The sequence below is a fragment of the Delphinus delphis genome, chromosome 8 (genome assembly GCF_949987515.2).
Source record: "Delphinus delphis chromosome 8, mDelDel1.2, whole genome shotgun sequence".
Lineage (NCBI taxonomy): Eukaryota > Metazoa > Chordata > Mammalia > Artiodactyla > Delphinidae > Delphinus > Delphinus delphis.
In genome coordinates, this window is record NC_082690.1 from 109,705,840 (window position 1) to 109,726,439 (window position 20,600).

General features: G+C 56.7%; 1 protein-coding gene across 1 annotated transcript in view; it reads right to left on the reverse strand.

Annotated features, from left to right (window-relative positions):
* The window catches only part of LOC132430353 (mucin-5B-like), a 108,997-nt gene that overhangs the window by 85,812 nt on the left and 2,585 nt on the right, over nt 1–20,600 (reverse strand). Inside the window, exon 3 of the mRNA XM_069540989.1 lies at nt 20,329–20,403. Coding sequence (XP_069397090.1) covers nt 20,329–20,403 — 75 coding nt within the window. The remainder of the gene's footprint in view (nt 1–20,328; nt 20,404–20,600) is intronic.

Consider the following 20,600-nt stretch of genomic DNA (forward strand, 5'->3'; position numbering starts at 1 on the left):
CATGTGGGTGCTCTCGGTCGCCCCAGGTGCCCCCAATACCACTGCAGACACTGCCCCGCTGATGCCCGAGGCCCCTCCCCACTGGGTGCCCTGAGCAGGCCGGGCCCCCCCAAACCCCAGCATCCCCCTCCCGGTCTCTGTCGGTGCCCCTGACACAGGAGCTCGGGAGATGCACGAGTGGATGTTCTGTGAGGACGAGCCAGGAAGGGCAGGCCTATTGGGGACCAGAGGCCGGAACACCAAGCAGTGGGCTCCCTGCTCCCCTCCACACCCTGGCCCTCCAGGCTCCTGGCCCCGCCACCTCCCAGCCATGGGGTGGGGTAGGGAACGCCCTCCTCACCTGGGCCTGTCCAGCCCCACCTGAGACAACATCCCCACTTGATAAGGCTGACTTCACTGATTTCACGCACTGGCGCACACAGCGCTAATCTGCTTATCTGTGGGCCGCCAGGCCACACCTGAGAGGAGCTCCTGGGCCTGATAGGGGAAGGGGAAGAGGCTCTCTCCGCTGCCCCAGCTTGGCTATCCTGTCCAGCAAAGGCCAGAGACGAGGGTCCAGCATGTTCCCCTCCCCGCTTCCCTGCGCCCCACACCTGCAGTCATGTCCACCTGCACGACAGCTGGGCCAGGAAGTGGCCGCCGTCCATGGTAGTGGCCAGAATCTGGGCCAGGGGTGCCTGTCTGTGGGAGGGAAGGCTCGGGACGTCCTAACCCCCTCCTGTATGGCTGGACGGTGTCCGCACAGCCCGGGCTTGCGCCCCTCCCCATTGGGCAGCTCTGGGCAGGGCGTGCTCATGGGTGACTTGGCCTCAGGCCCCGGGTGCACACACACATCGGGGCGGGTGCACACACAGGTCCGGCTGGCGTGGGCACTGGCCACCCAGAGGCAGAGAAGTGAAGGCTGCCTGCTGCGTGGAGGGGGCTGGAGACTGAGGGCCAGCCCCTCCCGTGGGGACCAGCAGGATGGTGGGCAGCTGGAAGGGTCCTGGGGGCAGCTGTCGAGGGGGCAGCAGGGCCGCACTTGAGGGCTACGTGCAAATGGGTAGAGGTCCTGAGAAGCAGGACCCCCGTGGCCGCAGCAGTTCTGCGTGGTGGCCTGCGGGGTGCCACCTGGGCCCCTCAAGGACCACGCCCTCTCCCCCTGCCCCTGGCCACTAGGAGTGCTGGCTGCAAGGACTCGGCCATCCGTCCCCGGGAACTGCCCCCCCGGAGACCCTCCCAGCCCAAGGCCGAAACACCCCCACCCCGGGCACAGACGGCCCACAGAGCTGCTCCGAGCGCAGCCGAGGTTTCCCCAGATGGCAGGATGCAGGGCTGGGGGTGCCAGCGGTCAGCCCCGCTCAGGGCTGCCCGGGGGGGCAGAGTCTGTCCTACATCGTGAGGACTGCGACTGCCACCCCGGGGGCTCCTTCGAGGCTGAAGCGGGGAGGGCGTGTGGACGAGCCTCTTTCCTTCATTCAGGATTTCGGCCAAGGGCCCACTCTGGGCCCGGCGTGTTCCCGCACTGGGGACACAGCACGGAGCAAAGCAGACCTCGCTCTCGTGGCTCTGTGTGGGATGTTCTAGAGGGTGGACCCTCCTGAGTCAGACCCAGCTCGGGGCCCGGCTCGGCGTGGATCTCTGCGCTCAGCACGGGCCAGCCTCGGGGAGCTGCCAGGATCCCCCACCTGGGAGTCAGGCGCACCCCGCCTGGCCCGTCAGGGGCGTCCACGGGCCAGGGCCCCGGTGGGCAATACCCTGAGCTGCTCGGAGCAGAGCCTGCAGGTCCTCCGAGTGTGAAGCCTCACTGCCTGAGGGGCCGAGCCCCCGGGGGGGGATTCCCTCCCATCCTGCCTGGTGGTTGGATCGGATGGACTACCTGCCCTGCCCGCCCCGGGGACTGTGCTGTCTGAGCTGTGAGTTCTGAGGTGAAGCCAGGTGAATGGCGGCCCCCAAAGGACATGCCCCACCCCAGCCCCTAGAAGCCGTGAGTATGTGTATCTGGGAAAAGGATCTTCACAGGTGTCATTAAGTTAAGGACCTTGAGGGACCTTCATCCTGGGCTCCAACTCCACTGGCAAGGGTCCCAGTGAGATCTGAGAAGCAGAGACCACGCAGGGGACATGGCCATGAAGACAGGAGCAGAGACAGGAGGGAGGCGGCCACGAGCCCAGCAGCGCCGGAGCCCTCAGGCCTGGGAGAGAGGCCTGGAGCGACGTCCTCGGGGGCTCCAGCTCCCTGACCTCTGACCCTGAGGGCCTCCACGGGCTCTCCCAGGCCCGGGACCCTCAGGGATGCACACCGTCCTCCAGGTGCACAGGCCGGGAGGGGCTGGTCCCATGCAAAGCAGCTGCAGGCACCCTAACGGGGAACAGGCCATGGAAGGCCACACAGCCAGGGAGCTGGCCACGGTCTACCCCCCTTGCTGTCCCCCGTCACCTCAGCCAACCTGTGCTACCACAGGTCAGTGCCGGGGGGCCCCATCACCCAGGGTGGGCAGACCTGACGGGGAGACACTCCTGCCGTAGCTTCCGTGGCTGACAGGCCCCCTGGAACCAGGAGGCTCTGTGGGACAGCCAGGGCCGTGTGCTTGGGGCTGGCTCACCTGCTCAGCAGACACCACTCGCTCCCCCGCGCACACCTGGGCTCACCTGCGCTCACCTGCACTCGTCCACCTTCTCTCACCCATTTATTGCACAGTGTTTATGGGATCCCTCCCTCCAGCGCACACTGCGATTTGGGGGACAGACCGTTCACAGGTCGTAACACAGCAGTGTGAAGGGGAGATGCGGGGTCAGAACGGAGGGGCAGCAGGGCCCCCGCCTCAGGTGAGTCCTTCAGAGGCATGAGCCCAAGTTCTAGACCCCCACTGGGTCAGAGAGCAGGGGCTCACACCTCTGCTTGGACACCACGACTTTGGGTCTCCAGGGCTCGGAAGTCCTCTGTCCCTGGGGCAGGGGTGTCTCCCACCCCCGGCACACATATGTCCCGGTTGCCTTCCAGGAAGCTGTGAGGATTCCATCAGCCCAGCCCGGTGGGGGTGGCCCAACGCCGGGACCAGAGCGGATGGGGCCAGATCACCCCGTCTGCACTAAGAAGCCCCTGCAGGCCTCGCCGGCCCCTCTGTCCGCTCCCCTCGGCATCACTGCTCAGAGAGTTTAGAAATTCCAACCCGAGGACAAGCGCCCAGCGGGAGGACTCGAGCCCCCCGCCCCTCCCCACTGACTGGGCTCGTGGGAGCTGAGGAAGGTTGCCCTGGAGGGTTAGAGCGGAAATCAGAGTTCTAGGAGTGGGGGTGGGTCAGCGGGGGGCTGGAGGGTGCTGGGCCTCGTAGGAGAGAAGGCAGTGTCATCTCCCCAGGCCAGCCCAGCCCAGCCTGGCACGGAGAGCAGCCGAGCCTGGGGCGGCTCTGAGGACACACAGGGCTGTACACAGCCCCTCACACGCTGCTCAGCTATCGGTCTCAGCCGCCTTCGGCCCCGGGGTCAGGCCGAGGTGCACTGCTGATCTGAGGGCGGAACCTGGGGTTTTCAGGGACCCTAAAGCCCGTCCCAAGACCGTTGGCGGCTGACGCCGCCCCGCCTGGCTGCCCGCCCCGAGCCCACTGGCGGCGCCTCACAAGGCAGCGGTCCCAGGGACTCTTCCCAAACTGGCAAGACGTCGCAGGCCGTGGCCCCGCCTGAGGGACCTGACCCTCTGCCAGTGGCTGTGCTCCCACTTCCCTGGGGTGCCTAGCAATACCTGGCAAGGCGCTTCCAGCAGGGCTGAGCCCATCCAGCTGGGCCCACACTGGGGGCTGCAAGCCTGCTGCTGGGACCCTCCGTGTTTCTCGCGTGACCTTAGATCACGCCAGCCTGCTCGTTACAGAACGTCGGCCCCTTGCACACCTGTGTTCGCGGCAGTGCTACCGTCACCAAGAGGTGGAGGCAGCTCAGTGTCCGTCCGTGGGTGAGTGCGTCACAAAGTGTGGTCCGTCCACATCGTAGAACATTGCTCGGCCTTAAGAAGGAAGGAGATCCTGACACAGGCTACGACAGGATGGCCCCTGGGGACACTACACTCAACGAAATAAGCCAGACACAGAAGGACAAGTCCTGTCTGATTCCACTCCCAGGAGGTCCCTAGAGGAGTCACATCCATAGAGACGGGAAGTAGACGGTGGGACCCGGGGCTGGGGGAGGGGAGGGGAGTGTTTCACGGGGACAGAGTGTCCGTGTGGGAGGATGGAGAAGCTCTGGAGGTGGATGGGGGTGACGGTCACACAACGAGAACGTGTTAGCGCTGCTGACGTCTCACTTACAAGCGGTTAAGGAGGTAAGTTTATGTTGCGTGTATTTTGCCACAATTCAAAAAAATAATTTTAAAAATAAATCAACCCCCCCCCCCAAGCAGCATAACCTATAGGAAGCAGGGGCTCCCCTGGCGGCCCAGTGGTTAGGACTCCGCGCTTTCACTGCGGTAGCCCGATTCAGTCCCTGGCCCGGGAACTAATATCCCGCAAGGGAGGGAGGGAGGGAGGGAAGGAAGGAACTGTGTCCCGGCGCCCTGCTCCTGGCACAGACCTTGCCCCGTCCACACCGAAGGACTCGACCGTGTGGCTCTAGACCGGGAGGACTGAAGCCTTCCTGGGGGCTGCAGTGGACACAGGTCCAGCTGACGGGGGGTGGAACCGTCCTTTCCTTTTCTCCTGCAGCAAACATTTATCAAGTCCCACTGCGTGCAGGACACCGCTGTCTCCCAGAAACCTGCTAAGCAACCCAGGGCCGCACAGGGAGGGGCCCAGGCGGGCACTCCGGGAGGAGAGGACCTTCCCCCGGGGATTAGTGGGGTGTTGCTTCCCTGAAGGAGGATTTCAGAACAGCCCTGACAAAGGCAGCTGCCTGCCCTCTGGGACTAATCCAGGATCTCTCAGCGCAGGGGCGGCAGTTCCCGTCGGGGAGCCTGAGTCACGCAGCCTCCCATGGGGTTCGCGGGCCAGGGAGCCATGCACTGGCTCGGTGGCAGTGAAAGGCCCGTCAATTCACAGGAAAGGAAGAGATCCATTAGGGTCCCCTCCTCCCGGGTAAATCAAAGGCCCCAGGAAGGAGCGGAAGGAGGGAAACGCGGCTCAGAACGCAGCCCAGCACCAGGCCGCCTGCGGGTCAACCGGACGTCTCTGCAGCCACTGCTCCGGCCCTGCAAGGGGGTGCTGGTGGCAGCGGGGGAGGAACAACGGGGTTGGGGGCCTCTAGGTGCCCCACTCTTAAAGATCCCTCCTGGCAAACCAGGCTCTCTGGCAGCAGCTCCCGCGTAAAGCGAGGAGGCCAGGCTTCCCAGATGGTAGGGGTTCTCCTTACACACCAGCCCTGGGCGCAGGGCTACCCGGCGCAGGGCGTTCATCAGGGTTCCAAGGCCACTTCCAGGCCTGTGTGGGCAGGGGGAAGCCCTATCAACTAGCGACGCCGGCCCAGGCACCAGAGGACAGGGTGGCAGCCACCTGCAAGCTGGGGACGCGGCCTCCTCCAGCTGCCTGAGGCCCCCACTTCTGAGGGCCTCGGAGACCCTGTGCCTGGCCCGCTGCCCCATGGGGACACCTTCTTCTTGTTCCACAGTACATGTCTGCGGGTAGGGCTCGAGGGCCATGAGATGGGCACGGTCTGCCCTCCCAGACCTCACAGCAAACAGGTGGTGACCAGAGCGGTCAGCACAGAGTCTCAGATTACAGCCGCCCAGTGCCGGTGGGACGCTGGGCTCAGGGTAGTGGTCCTGCAGTCCCCAAGCACTTCCAACAGCCGCCTGGCTGGCCCACCCGGAGTGGGTGTCTGTGAATGGGGGATCGGCCCCCCACGGCTTTGCTCCCTCTTTGCCTTCAAGGCACCTGTGGGGCAGGAGCGTGGCCGTCCGTTCCCCCCCGCAGGCAACATGCCTGCCCTCTCAGGGCCTCCTATGACAAGGCCCACAGGTAGGGCCTCAGCGGGCAGGACCTCTCCGGCCCCCCATCACCCTCAAGGATGCAGCATCGGCAGGACAGCCGGAGGCAGGGAGGCCGGAGGTTGCAAGATCGGGGTGTGCGGTTTGCAAGAGGGCTGAGGGAAGGGTTTGTACGCCCAGCCGGCTGTGCCTGCGCCCCGCTGGGAGCACCGCGGGTCACGGCAGGTCCGAAAGCTGCGTGCCCTCTAAGGTCAGGTCACCTCCTCAGGGTCCCAGGGGAAGGGCGTGCGAGCAGGCCTGCCGAGGCCGGGAGGTCCTCTCAGAGGAATGGCTCCTCCTGTCTGCACCCTCCCCGCCTTGCGGCCTTGCAGGAGGGCTCCACGGGTCAGCCGACGGAGTGACGTGGCACTGTGACCCTTCCTCCTGGCACCCGGCCCTTCCCAGCAAGCCGTGAGACTGAGAGGCCCCTGGAACGTGGTGGGCTTGGCCCTGCCCGGCCCGTCTCCGGGAGGCAAGGAGACGTGCGGGGACAGATCAAGGTCAGGACAAGGCACGTTGTCCCCAGCGGCGCTGAACGCGTTCCCGCCCAAGTGTCAAGGAAGGAGGGTGGACATGGACGGACACCCCGCTGGGCAGCTGGCAGCTCATGGACAGAAGTGCGGTAGCTCCCTGGCTCTGATAAGTGTCTGTGCTTTTCTGAAAAAGGCACCATGATAAAGGGAAGCTCGGAAACCTCAAGGACGTGCTCCCTGAGGGTCAGCGTGGGCCACGAGGCCACCGTCCCCCAAGTCTCCACACCCGGCCATGCCAGGGGCCGGCCGGCGGGACAGGCCTCGTGGCCCTTCTGGGGGAGGAAGGTGGCTGAGCGCTTGACCAGCAGCCCCGCTGCACGCGAGCCCCTGGGCTTGGAATCCCACGTGGGTGCTGGGCGTGTGGGGGTGATTCCCAGGCATCTGGTCCTCGTCCTGCTCGTGCGTGACCCACGCAGCTGCCGCGCGGCGACTCCGCTACAACCACCAGCCGGCGCCCCGAGCAGGCGCTGCACAGCCCAGCAGGATCAGGGTGGCCAGGGCCCAGGTTCAAAACTGACTCAGAACCCGGGGCGGTGATGCAGAGGCTGCCCCTGAGAGCCCGGCCACTCTGCCTCCAGCACATGACCCTCGTGACTCCCCAGGACTCCCCAGCCCAGGGTCGGCCCCTCCTCTCTGTGAATCACCGCACAGCCGCTGCCCCTTCTGCTTCGCAAGGCCTCTGAGCCAGGAGGTGGCGGCAGGCTTGGAGGGAAAGTGTCAGGACGACGGGGTCTGTCCCGCCCTCCTCAGCAGTGGGGCAGAGGCCACACAGGTGCTTCTTGTTTGCACACAGGGCTGGCCCAGCTGCCTTATTTAGCTTTGAGATTTATGGGGTTTTAACTAAGCCCTATCTAATGACGCAGTCACTGGTCAGCACCCAGAGTGGGAGACAGAGTGAGAGAGACACAGAGAGAGACAGGGAGAGAGAGGCAGAGACACAGAGATGCTGAGAGGGAGAGAGCTCGAGGCTGCCTTGCAAGGTGGGGGGCTGGGCTGGTAGGGAGGGGACAGTGGGAGGCCGTGGGAGGCGGACGGGATGAAGGCCTTCTGGCCGTCTCTGGTCTCAGCCCTCAGCAGGCCCCTGGGCCATGAGGTCGGAGTCAGAGGCTGGCAGCAGTGTCCCAGTCAGCCTAGGGTAATGGCAATGGCAGGCAGGCCTGTGGACCAGCCCACCCAGCATCTCTCCTCCTTCCCTCTCCTCCAAGCACCTGGGCTGGCCGGTCAAGCCTGTAATGGCTCCTCCCCCAGAGGGTTCAGGTGAGGGTCTGAGCAGGAGGGGTCTGGTCACGGGGAATGCGTCAAGGTGCGTCTGAGGGTCTGGGCCCATCCCCACTTTCTCCTCAGGAAGACCCTGGAGAATCCCAGAGCGACTGACAGCAGGCTCGCAGGCACTCATACGCCATGTTCACAGCAGCCCAGAGACAGAGGCAGCCCAAGTGCCCGTCGAAGGGTGCGTGGATAGATGCACAAAATGTGGTCCATCCATAAATGGATGTCAGCCTTAAAAAGGAAGGACATCCTGCCACAGGCTACATCCTGGGTGAACCCTGAGGACACGATGCTCGGTGAGCTAAGCCAGACACGGAAGGACAAATCCCATCTGATTCCACCCACATGAGGTCCCTGGAGGAGTCACACCCATAGAGACAGAAAGTGGACGGTGGGCTCGGGGCTGGGGGAGGGGAGGGGGTGAGTGTTTCATGGGGACAGGGTTTCGGTTTGGGAGGATGAACAACTTCTGGACGTGGATGGTGGTGAAGGGTGCGCAGCAATGCGAGCGTGCTTAATGCCCCTGGGCTGTGCACTTAGGCATAGCGAGATGGTAAAGTCTATATTATATGTTTCGTACCACAAAGAAAAATATTTTAAATTTCAATGGAGGTGGCTTCCCTGGAGGCCCAGTGGTTAAGAATCCGCCTGCCAATGCAGGGGACACGAGTTCGAGCCCTGGTCTGGGAAGATCCCACGTGCTGCGGAGCAACTAAGCCCGTGTGCCACAACTACTGAGCCTGCGCTCTAGAGCCCGTGTGCCACAACTACTGAGGCCCAAGCGCCTACAGCCCGTGCGCCGCAACAAGAGAAGCCACCGCAATGAGAAGCCCGCGCACCGCAACGAAGAGCAGCCCCCGCTCGCCGCAACTGGAGAAAGTCCGCGTGCAGCAACGAAGGCCCAATGCAGCCATAAATAAATAATTTTTAAAAAAAATTTTTATGCAGAGGAAAAATGTTAAAGTAATAATGGAACGTTTTTCCCACAGTGGAAAACAAAAGGCCTCAGAAGGAAGGGACTCAAAGGCAGCCCAACAAGAGAGAAACGGAAAATAGCCCCTGGACACGACCCAGTGAAACGTCAGGAGGGCTGCTGGCGGAGACGGACCGTTCCAGGTGCTGGCCCAGCGCCGAGCTGGTGGAGCCCCCGTCCCGGCTGAGAGGACATGCCCATCACCAGGACCACTCGGGAAACCGTTTGCCTGACGTGGGACGAAGCGTTTCCAAGAGAGACGGTGGCTGCACCACCCGAAACACTGTGCCAATGATCATTGCAACTTTATTAACAGTAGCCAAACACTGGGCACGGCCGCGAGCCCTGACTGCCCGAGGACAGGGCACCGGGCACAAGTGGCCTGATCAACAGAAGTTCATTCACTCCGTCCTGGGGGCGGGGAGTCCCAGATCAAGGGGAGTGCGGGGCTGCGCCCCGCCCCGAGGCTCTGAGGGCTTCTGTCGAGTGCTCCCCCTCAGCTCTGGGGTGTTTGCTCCAGTCTTTGGTGTGCTTGGCGTCTGGAAGCATCACCCCGATCTCCACCTTCATCTTCACGTGGCATCCATCCTCCCTGGTGTGTGTCTGTCTACAAATCTCCCCTTTTAATAAACACCAACATACAGGATGAGGGTCCAGCCAAGTGACCTCATTTTAACTCAGTCACCTCCAGAAAGACGCTATTTCCAACAAGTCCATTCCAAGGTACTTGGTGTTTGGACGTTGACATGTGACTTGGGGGGGATACAGTTCACCCCACGGCACTGGGAGGAACCAGACGTCCACCAGTAGTAGGGTGAATAAATAATTGCGGCAAAGCTGCAACACAGTTCCACTCAGAAATAAAAAGAATGAACTTCTGCTACTCACAGCACGCCCAAATCTCACGGACAAAGGGTACCTACTTCCAGTTCTGTGGGCGTGAATCATAAGAACAGGGGAGACGGTGAGAGAAACCAGAAGGACCCTGCAAGGCACCCGAGGGGCTCCGGGTCCCGGGTCGGGGGACGGCAAATTCCTCGGGCCTCTTGCTACCAAGCCTCCATCACACCTCAGCTACCAGGGTGCGGGGGTAGAAGACGGTAGGATTCTGAAAGAGATGGGGTCGACCTTGAACTTCTCCATGCACGCTGGTTACGGGACCAAGGAGTGATATGTTTAAAAGCTGAAAGAAAAGAACTCTGAACTTTATTTGATATTTGAGCCAGTTGTTGCTCCAAGTCGAGGGCATTAAAGGACCCTCGGGGTCGGGGGTCCTGGGACAGCTCGCCGCAGACGTGTGGGTGCTGAGAGCCCGCGTGAGGGGTGGGGGTTGTGACGCCCCGGAAGCACTCACCACCATCCTGGACACCGCAGCCAAATGCAAGGAAGAGCTAGACTCACGTGAGCTGCAATGGGAACTCCAGACCCTTGAGCATCGCGGCCAGCGGGCCGCTTGGGGCCCCTCCACCCGTGGCCGGGCTGTGCTGCCCTAGGGGCCCTCACCCATCACCACCCCCGGACACCTGACGGGCTCTGGGCAGTGGCTGGAGATGCCCCCGGCACAGCCACCCAGGGGAAGCGACAGAGGAGACAGCCGTCCCCCACCCCACCGAGCGCCGGCCCTCAGGCTCAAAGGTGCAGTCGGCACTGGCCCTCGCGGCGAGCCTCTGTCGGGCCTCTCAGGAAAATACGGCAACACCTCAGCGCCAGAAGGACGGGCAGAAGACCCCGCCCCGGGGTAAACTTCCGTGGTCTGGCGCTTGGCCCATCTCTGACCAACAGGCCAAAGGGTTCGGCCAAGAAATGCCTGCGGTTCGGCCAAGAGCTGCTGCTTGGGGGCTGGGTTTGTGTGAGCCCTGATTTCGCAGACGGGAGGCCGCTGTGAACACTGGTGTCCTTACAGGACGCCTCCCCCGAGACCCCTGTCCAGGCGTCGTTCGCAGGAAGAGTCCTGAAAGCTGACACTAAGTAGGGAGCACCCGGGGCCCACTTTGTGGGGTTCCCCCTGCAAGTTCTCCGTGTGGGGCCCCATCCTCAGGCAGAGGCGGTAGAGGGCAGCCCAGGCAGTGCTGGGGGGCGGGCGGCATGCAGGCTCCCTGGGGTGGGGTCTGGCTGGGCACTAGAGGCACGGCCTGCCCTGCAGCCTGGCCCAGAGCCACTGTCCCCCGAGCAGGAAGTGGGAAGATGACCAGCTCGCTCACTGCCCTGGAGATGCTGGGGAACGGCCACTTCCTGGTGCTCGGGGCAGCCCAGGGACAGCCGAGAAGAGAGGACACCGCTGGCCCCGTGCCACCGGTGGGGGGCAGGCCTCCAATGCCAGGTGGCAACGTCCCCGATCTCCCTGGGGCCTTGTTAACAGGCCTGCTGACGCCGAGGACGTTGGGGATGGAAAATGCCCAGCTACCCCCCGCCAGCCCATAGCACAGGAGGAGGTGGCCTGGCTGCAAGGCCTGGGTACCCGTTTCTCAGCCACGTGGTGCAAGGACGGCCGCGGGTCCCAGCTCTGCGGCGGGCGGGTGGCATCCCAACCACGGGAAGAGCGGGAAATCAGGGCTCGGAAGCACTTCCAGCCAGGACAGAGCAGGCGTTTTCTGTGGCATGACCGGGCTGGGAGGGGAGCTGGGGAGGCCCTGGCCTTGTCCCCAGGGCCCCCTCCCTCGCCCAGCCCAACCAGGGTCTCCGGGGGATCAGCGTGGTGAGGTGCTGCCTACCCCAGCTGCGTGACCCCCCGGGTTGCTGGCCCACCTTGGCAGGTTTTGCCGTCTGTTAAATGAAGTGATAGTCAACCCCCCCCCCAACACCAAGATTGTCCCCTAGAGGAAGCTGCTTCACCCTCGGCCGGGATCACTGAGCCAATGACACCTCCCCTGTCACTCCCCGAGCTTGGCAGGGGGTGGACTCTCCGGGGGAACGCCAACAGGTGATGGCCCGAAAGCCCTATGTCCTCTCTGAGCGCCCATCCCGTCCACCTGGGTCCTCCCTCCGTGTAGCCGCAGGGTTGATCAGGGTGTGTTTCCTGGGGTGACTGGAGCAACATTGTTCGTTGTTTTTTGTCTTCAGTCCTGAGGCTGGAATCCCAGATCCAGGTGTGGGCAAGGCTTGGTCCTCCTGAGGCCTCTCTCCTCGGCGTGTAGACGGCCATCTCCTCACTGTGTCCTCACGGGGTCGTCCCTCTGTGTGTGTCTGTGTCCTGACCTCCTCCTCTTATAAGGACACCAGTCACACTGGGGCAGGGCCCACCCTCGTGACCTCATTTCACTTTCCACCTTTTTAAAGACCTCATCTCCAAATAGTCACATTCTGGGGTGCTGGGGGTCAGGACCCCTATGTATGAATTTGGGGGACACAGTTCAGCCCACGACAACCTGTAAGAACAAAAGGAGAGAGAGTGATCAAAACTCACTGCACAGGGAGAAAATCCCCGGCTCCTTTCAGGGACCGGCAGGCAGGTGGGGTTCAGGGAGCGGCCAGCAGAACCCTAAACAGACAGGATCTGATTTGATGCCATCAGCAAACCCTGGCGGAGCTTCTCCTGAGGGTCCGAGGGCGCCATGAGGCTCTCAGAGCCCGGTGACGTCCGTGGGGCCCTGCTCCGGCCTCCTGGTCGCAGGCTGCGGGCTCGGCCTGGCTGGCTTGGGCAGGGAGGGACTGACCACACCGCCCTCAGCAGCCTGAGACCTGGGACGCCCTCCCCCCACCGCAGCACGTTCCCTGTGCTCCTGCCGCGGCCCCAGGGGCTGCGCTGGACGTTGCAGGGCCCACTCACCAGCTCCCATCCTCCCACCAGGAAAGATTTCAAATGTACCATCGAGAAGAGGGACACGTGGGCACCACGTACCCGCCGTCCAGCTTCAACTAACATTAGCTCCTTGACCTTTGTGCTTCAGATATGTTTTCCATCAAGAAATAAAATATTACGGGCAGAACCGGGTGCCTCTCCCCACCCCCTCCCCAGAAGTGGCCACAATCCTGAATTCCATGGTTCTCGAAAGTTTTTACAGTTTCACCACGTTTGTAAATGTGCACGTTATAAAGCAGGGATAACGCGTGAATCCCCAGTGATGCGATCAGCGTCTGCGCGAGCCTGCTGTGGCTCCGGTTCCTGCAGGTTTAGTGGCCGTGTTGCATTCTGGGGAAGGGTGGGGGTCTCACTCCTGCGAGAGGGCTGTGACACCCGGCTCGGCCAGCGGCGGGACGGCCCAGGCAGAAGCGCCGGCGGGCTGACGCGGGTCCCAAGGGCGGCTTCTCTCGCGTTTCCAGGATCCCCGTGGCCAAGCTTCTTGGCTTGCTGCTTATTTTCGTCATCTGTGCCTGAAGGAGGTGAGCTGCCCTCGGCCCCGAGGCAGCAGGTGGGCGCCCTGGACTCTCCGTCTAGGCCGTGGGTGGGCTCAGCCTCCCCCGTCCTCCCCTTCCCCTTCCTTCTCCTCCCCTCACCCCATGAGGGTCCAGCAGGTGGTGGACATCACGGGCATTCCTTAGCTCTTTGGACACTGGTCCTCATGAGTCATCCTCACGGAAGCTTCCTTCCCTCTTTGGCCTGTATTTTCACTTTGTTAGGTTGTCTCTTTGTAAACAGGATATTACCAAGTGTCTCCATTGCAACATCGACGGCTTGGGATTTTACTGACTTGGTTAAGAAATCCTCCCCTCCCCTGAGGTCATAAACATCACGCCTTTAATTTCTCCTGAAAGTTTAAAAGTTTTGCTTTTCACATCTAGCTATTTAAGCCACTTGGTGTCTGATCTTAGTTTGGGGCGTGAGGTGGAGACCTCATTCCTACTTCCCCACTGAGAGAACGCTGTCCCAGCAGCTTCTACTGAAGGTCGCCCCTCCCCGCATATGAGGAGTCCCTCCCACCGCAGTCACTGTCCTGGCGTGTGGTCTGTTCCACCTGCCCGCTTGCCTATCCCTGAGCAAGCCCACTCGGCTCTGTGAGAAGAGACCGGCCTTCCCACCTCGTGCTTCTTTGAAAACTCTCAGCTCTTCTTAGCTCTTTGGTCTCACGTGGGCTGTTTGAGCAGCCTGACAAGTCCATGAAAAACTCTACTGGGATCGTGAAAGGCATTTTGTTAGGTTTATACAGCTGCTTGCCAAGAAATGGTTTTATTTTTCAAAATTGAATCTTATCATTCGTGAGCAGGGCATCTCTCTCCATTTAATAAGTTCTTCCTATTTGCCTTCCAGTAACTATAGTAATTTTCTCTTAATAGCCTGGGACATATTCTGTTTGATTTATTCTTAGGAATCTGCGTGGGTTTGTGGCTGTGTTAATTATTATTTTTTCTACTTGGTTTTTACTGGCATAAATAAATGCTACTGGTTTTGTGTACTTGTTTTCATTAACCTTGTATCCAACAATGTTACTGAGTTCTGATTGGCTTTTCCATCTTGATAATCACAGTAGCTTTAAGTCAGGACAGTTTTATTTTTTTCCAATCCTGATACTTTTTTTTTTTCTTGTTTTGTTGCTTTGGCAAGAACTTCTAGACCCCATAGATTGATGGTAAAAGAATATGAAAAAGAATATATATGTATAACTGGGTCACTTTACTGTATAGCATAAATTAACACAACATTGTAAATCAACTATACATCAATAAATTTTTTTAAAAAAAGAAAGTAGTCATTGTAGACAGCCTCCGCATCCCCTGACTTTCATGGAATGACCTAAAGCTCTAGCACTAAATCTGATGTTTGCTGCCGCTTTTTGACTGATACCCACTAACAGATGAGGAATGTTTCCTTCCAGTCTTAGTTTGCTTTAAAAAAAAATGAAGACAAGCTGTTTGCTTTCATGGGGTGCTTTTTCTGCATCTCTTAATGGTTTTTCTCCTTTAATCTGTCCATGGAAATCGCCAAACGTTGCTGGCTCCCCTCCTGTTGGCAAAGCCACATCCCACATCCCAGCCCTGGCAGCTGGGATGACCCAGGTGACCCTCTGTTCTGAGGGTTTAGACACTGGGCAAGAGGCTCCGTGTGACAGACGTGATCTCTGAGATGACAGCTGCTCCATCACTTGAGGTCCTGGAGAGAAGATGGGAGCAGAGCACCAGTCCAGGGTGCCTGGAAACCTCTGCTGTCACAGGCCACCAAGATCTGGGGGCTCTTGTTCCTGCAGCACAACAGAGCTATCCTGACTGAGACGTTACGTCAGTAGATCTTCTGCTGTTGAACGATACTTGACTTGCTGGGTAAGCCTCCTTGCTCACGGTTTCTGGGATCTTAGGGGAGCTTCATACACAGCCCTCCCCACCTGAAGGTTTGAACCAATTGAAAAGAAGGAAGGGGAGCTGGCGTGTGCAGGACAAGGCCTAGTTGCGTAAATTATAAATTCTTGGCCGGAGACCACGGATCGCGCTTGTGGGTAAGTCGGCTTCCTTACTCTGACCCCTCGAATTAAACAGACAGCCCTCCAATGGCCGGCCCTGACAAGCCCCCTCCTTGGAGAAGCAAGGGAGAGCAGGTCAGGCCCGGGAGGAAGGAAGAGAAGAGAGGAGGGATGCCCACGCCCTGTTTCTCTTTTCGGGTGTGGATTAAGCCTTTAAGCCACTGCGCTCTCTCTGAGATGGAGGACGTAAAGGACAAAGGGGCAGGAACAGAAGGACCAGCTCCTCATGGAAAGAGATGTGGCCGCAGAGGAAAAGGCAAGCCCCACAAGGACTAACACATGCTTCAGGGTGTCTGCAACTTCCTTTCCTGGGACTGCTTTTGAGAGATTTTTGTATCACCGTTATCCTAGTTTCAGAAATGAGAGGCCTCGGCCTCCCACTTCTTCGAAAGTCTGTGTGACACGATGTGGTCCAAGGCCCGGCTGTTCACACCCCTGTATCCCATCCTCACCGATCTGGGCTTGCTGTGTCCATGGTAGTTATAGCCACTGGAACAGCAGTAAATCCAACACATGTGGAGGCACGAAAAGAGCTTGTGCCCTCGGGTCTCTCGTGCCTCTTGGGAACGGTGACCGCCATGGGAATAGCCACCTTCTTCTGGAGAAGGAGCGACTCATGGATACAGGCGCCAGTGACCCAAGCTACTCCGACCATGTCCAGTCCTGCAGACCCACCAGCTGACAGCAGACACGTGACAAGCAGCCTGATAACTTTTAGTAACTATGTGCAGTCATGTACTCACCACCAAAACCAAGATGGAGGAACTCAGAAAGCTTATTTGTGCCGTTTTGCAGCTGGTCCCTTTCCACATCCTTGGTCCCAGGAAACCACCGCTGTGCTCGCCATTCCCCCCAGTTTTGTCATTTTTAGAATTCTGTGGTACAGAATCCTGCAGTCCTTTACACCTGACTACTCTCAATTAACACAGTGCTTTTGATACTTACCCCAGTTGCATACAGCGATACTTGTCCATTTTTATTGGAGAGCAGTATCTCAACGTACGGCTATATTGGCTTGGCCCAAAAGTTCGTTCGGGTTTTTCATGTGATAGAAAACCCGAACGAACTTTTTGGCCAAGCCAATATTTCCATTTGTCTATCCATTCAGCAGTGGACGGGCAAGTACATCACTTCTCGTTTTCAGAAATCTTGAATGATGGGGCCTCAAACATTCACGTACGTCTTCTTCGACCATGTGGTTTCTTTTGTCCTGGGTAAACATCTACGAGGGAAACTGGTGAGTCACATAGTAAGTATACATTTAACTTGGTAACGTTTTGTTTTCCAAAAGGCTGTACAATTTCACATTCCTTCCAGCAACATCTGAGAGTTCCAGTTACTCCATGTTCTTGCCAACATTTTGTATTGTCCGTGTGTGAAGACCGACACACCTTTGTAGTTTGTGCATTGATTGGAGGACCAGTAACGCTGAACGTCCTACTGGCCGATCCTATATCATATTTTGTGATGGATCCTATAAATCTTTTGCCTATTTTTAATTGAGTTAACTTACTTTTATTGAGTTGTAAGAGTTTTTTTATATATTCTGGATGTAAGTTCCTTTTCAGACATATGTTTTGCAAAAATTTGGTAACCATGTCTTTCAAAAACCAAAAGATTTTAATCTTAATAAAGTCTATTTTATTGGTTTTTTTCTTCTATACTTTGTGTTTTTTATGTCTGGTTTGAGAAATCTTTGCCTATTCCAATGTCATAAATATTTTCTTCTGTATTTCTTCTATAAATTTAATAGTTCTTGCTCTTGCACTTAGGTTATATTTGTATATGGTGTTGGCTAAGGGTCAAGGTTTATTTCTTTTCCACACAGATAGACATTTGGCATTATTTGTTAAAAAAGACTACCTTTATCCTATTAATTACCTTTGTGTTTTTGTTTTTGTTTTTGTTTGCGGTAGGCGGGCGTCTCACTGTCGTGGCCTCTCCCGTTGCGGAGCACAGGCTCCGGACTCACAGGCTCAGCGGCCATGGCTCACGGGCCCAGCCGCTCCGTGGCATGTGGGATCTTCCCGGACCGGGGCACGAACCCATGTCCCCTGCATCGGCAGGTGGAGTCTCAACCACTGCGCCACCATTCTTGGACTCTCTGTCTTGCTGCATTGATCTATATGTCTACCTTTATGCCAATAGAACACTATTAATTATATAGGCTATATCTTTATAATAATATAATTAATATAATATAAATAATAAATAACATAAAACTGTATTTATACAACATTTTCCTGCAATCAGGTAATGCTAGCCCTCCAACTTTGTTCTTCAGAATTGTTTTGACTATACCAGATTGCCTTTCCATATGAATTTTAAATCATCTTGTCAATTTCTTCAACAAAGCCTGTTGGGGATTTGATTGGTATTGCATTGAATCTTTAGATAAATTTGGGAAGGGCAGCCATGCTCCCAATATTAAATCCTCCACCATGAGCATGGTATAGTTTTCCATTTACTTCAGCCTTTATGTTTTGCTTTGTACTGTTTTGTAGTTTTTACTGTGCACATCTCATACAACTCTTGTTAAATCTATTCCTAAGTATTTTATTTATGATGCTATTGTAAATTGAGCTGTTTTCTTTAATTTCATTTCTAATTGTGCATTTATACTATATAGAAATGCCATTGGTTTTTGTACATTGCCTTATATCCTGCAATGTTGATAAATTCACTTATTCTTTCTAGTAGATATTTTGTAGGTTCCTTAGGGTTATCGCCATACATAAATATATCATCTGCAAATATAGACATCTTTATAAAATATACCATTCAGATCTTTCCAACCTGAACATCTTTCATTTCTTTTACTTGTCTTATTGCACTGGCAAGGGCCTCTAGTTCAATGCTAAACAGAAGTGGTGAGAGCACACAGACTACTCTCCTACATGATCTTGGAATAGGCTTTAATCTCTGAGTGTGATGTTAGCTTCAGGTTTTTGTAAATGTCCCCAATCAGGTTGAAGATGTTCTCTTTTTTTCTTAGCTCTCTGAGAGTTTTTATCATTAAAGTGTTGTGATTTTTTTCAAACACTTTTTCTGCATATAATGTGATCATTTGTTTTTCTCCTTTATTTTATGAACATGGGGAATTACACTGATTGATGTTCATATGTTATACCAATCTCGCATTCTTGGGGTAAACCTCACTTGGTATTAGCCTGTGTACGTATTGTTGGATTTGACTTGCTAATATTTTGTTATGGATTTTTGCACCTATTTTCATGAGAAGAATTGATCTGTGATTTGCTTTACTTATGATATCTTTGGTTCTGTAATCAACATAAATACTAGCCCCATAAAATGAGCGGAGAAGTGTCCCCTCCTTCTTTATTTCCTGAAAGAATTTATGTAAGATCATATTGTTTTTTCTTTAAATACCTGATAGAACTCACCAGTGAAACCACCTGAACCTGAACTTTGTGGAAAAGTTTTTGAGTTTTAGTTTTCTAGAATCAACATAGGGCTGTTCAAGTTTTCAATTTCTTCTTGAACAAAGTTTGTTAACTTGTTTCCTTCAAGACATTTGTCTACTTAATCTAAATTATCAAATGTATTAGCATAAAGCAGCTCATAATACTCCCTTACTATCCTTTTAATGTCTGTAGGATTTGTAGTTATGTCCCTTCTTAATCTTGATATTAATCATTCACGTCTTTGCTCTTTTTTTCATGATCCACTAGAGATTTGTCAGTTTTATTTTTAGTCTCTTCAAAGAGCCAGTTTTCTGTTTCATTGACAATCTCCATTGGATTTCTGGTTTTGTTGTTTGTTTTGTCTTAAATTTTGTTTATTTATGCTCTCTCTTATTTGCTTCTTTCTATTTGCTTTGAGCTTCCTTTTCACTAATACAAACATTAAATGCATAAAAGTCCATCTAAGACATGCTTTAGCTACATTTCACAATTTTTGATAGGTTTTGTTTTCATCTGTATTCTATTTTAAATATTTCCTGATTTCTTGTGGCCTCCTCTGTCATTCATGAGTTAGTTAGAAGTATGTCTTAATTTCTAAATATTTGGAATTTTCCAGATATCTCTCTCTCCGTTGTTGATTTTTAGTTCAATTCCATGTGTCCCATGTGTGTAACATACTTTGTATGATTTTTACTGTTTTAAACATGTTTCCTTTTGTTTTGTGACTGGAGTATGTGAAACGGGGAACCCCCGTTTCACAGCTGGGGAAAGCAAGGTGGGAACTCGTGATGGAAATCCTAAGTCCGGTCCTTATCTAATGTCCAGGCTCTGGGTGTGCACAGGGCTATCACACCATGGGAGGCCCGGGCAGCATCTCAGAACGAGGCTGTGTTCTCACCACTGGGGTCTCCACCGCAGCCCTGCGATCGAGGGCCAGGCTGTGGGCCCAGGGCTCCCCTCACCGGTGGAGCCCCACAGAGCCCGAGAAGTGTTGCCCCAGGGTTGACAACCTGCGATCCCGCAGGGTACCTAGGAGACCCCATCCCTCCCGGGCCCCAGCAGGGGTCTTGGCTCTGCGGCCTTCCCCTGTGGTGGGGGGCAAGTGTCTGGGGGCGAGCGTAGCCTCTGGAAGGCCTGGGTAGCAGCAAGCCAGGCACTACCTGTCGGTTGTTATGGTCACAATCCCGCTGTGAAGTGAGGACCTGAAGGGGCACAGCAGGCACAGAGTGGCCTGCACAGCTGGAGCCCGAGTGGGCACCATGGCCATGGGCACCGCTGAAGGCCACGCTGCAGGCCCGCCACCCCAGACAGCGTGGGCCAGCCGGCATCCAGGGGTCGAGCGTAGCTGAGCTGCAGTGCCGTGAGGCCTGGTGGGAACCTGTGGGCCCTGCCCTGGGGCCCGTCCAGCATCAGTGAGCTCGAGGGAACGGCGGGGGGTGGGGGGGTCACCTGCTGGGGTGGGGCGGGGGGGGAAGGCAGCATGCAGCAGAAGGACCCATGGCCTGGTCAACTCTGCCTCGGGGTCCACTTGGTGGCCTTGGGAGCCCCTTGCCCTCCAGGCCTGTTTTCCTACTGAAAACAGGGTTGGAGTGAACCCTGTGTCAGGGCCCTTGTAGCGTGAGGGTCCACGGGGGCAGCAGGAGAAACAGGCACTTAGCCAACAGTGAGGTGTTTTACTCTTACATAGCCTCCTGGCCAGGGGCAGAGGTGGGCAGGCTGCGGGAAGCGGGGAGGAGCTGTGACGACCCAGGGCGGGTGGGGCAGCATGGAGAGGGGCAGTTACTTTGTCCCAAGCCTGGCCCTGTTCCCACGGCACCCAAGACAGTGGCGGAGACCTTGTAGCCCAGCTTCCAGGTCCCCGGGGCAGGGCCGCCCACCTGGCTGACCTGGGGGCACCCCAGACAGGGGACAGCCCACCATGGGCCGTGGGAGAAGCAGATGGCCGTGGCTCCAGGGGCGTACCCCTAGGGAGTCCTAGGAGGACACAGCTCTGGGTGGTGAGCCAGGTGAGGAGGAAGAGAGAGCAGCTGGAGAGGGGAGGGGGCTGCAGGCTGCCCGCCCTCCTCCCTCCCTGTCCCCCATC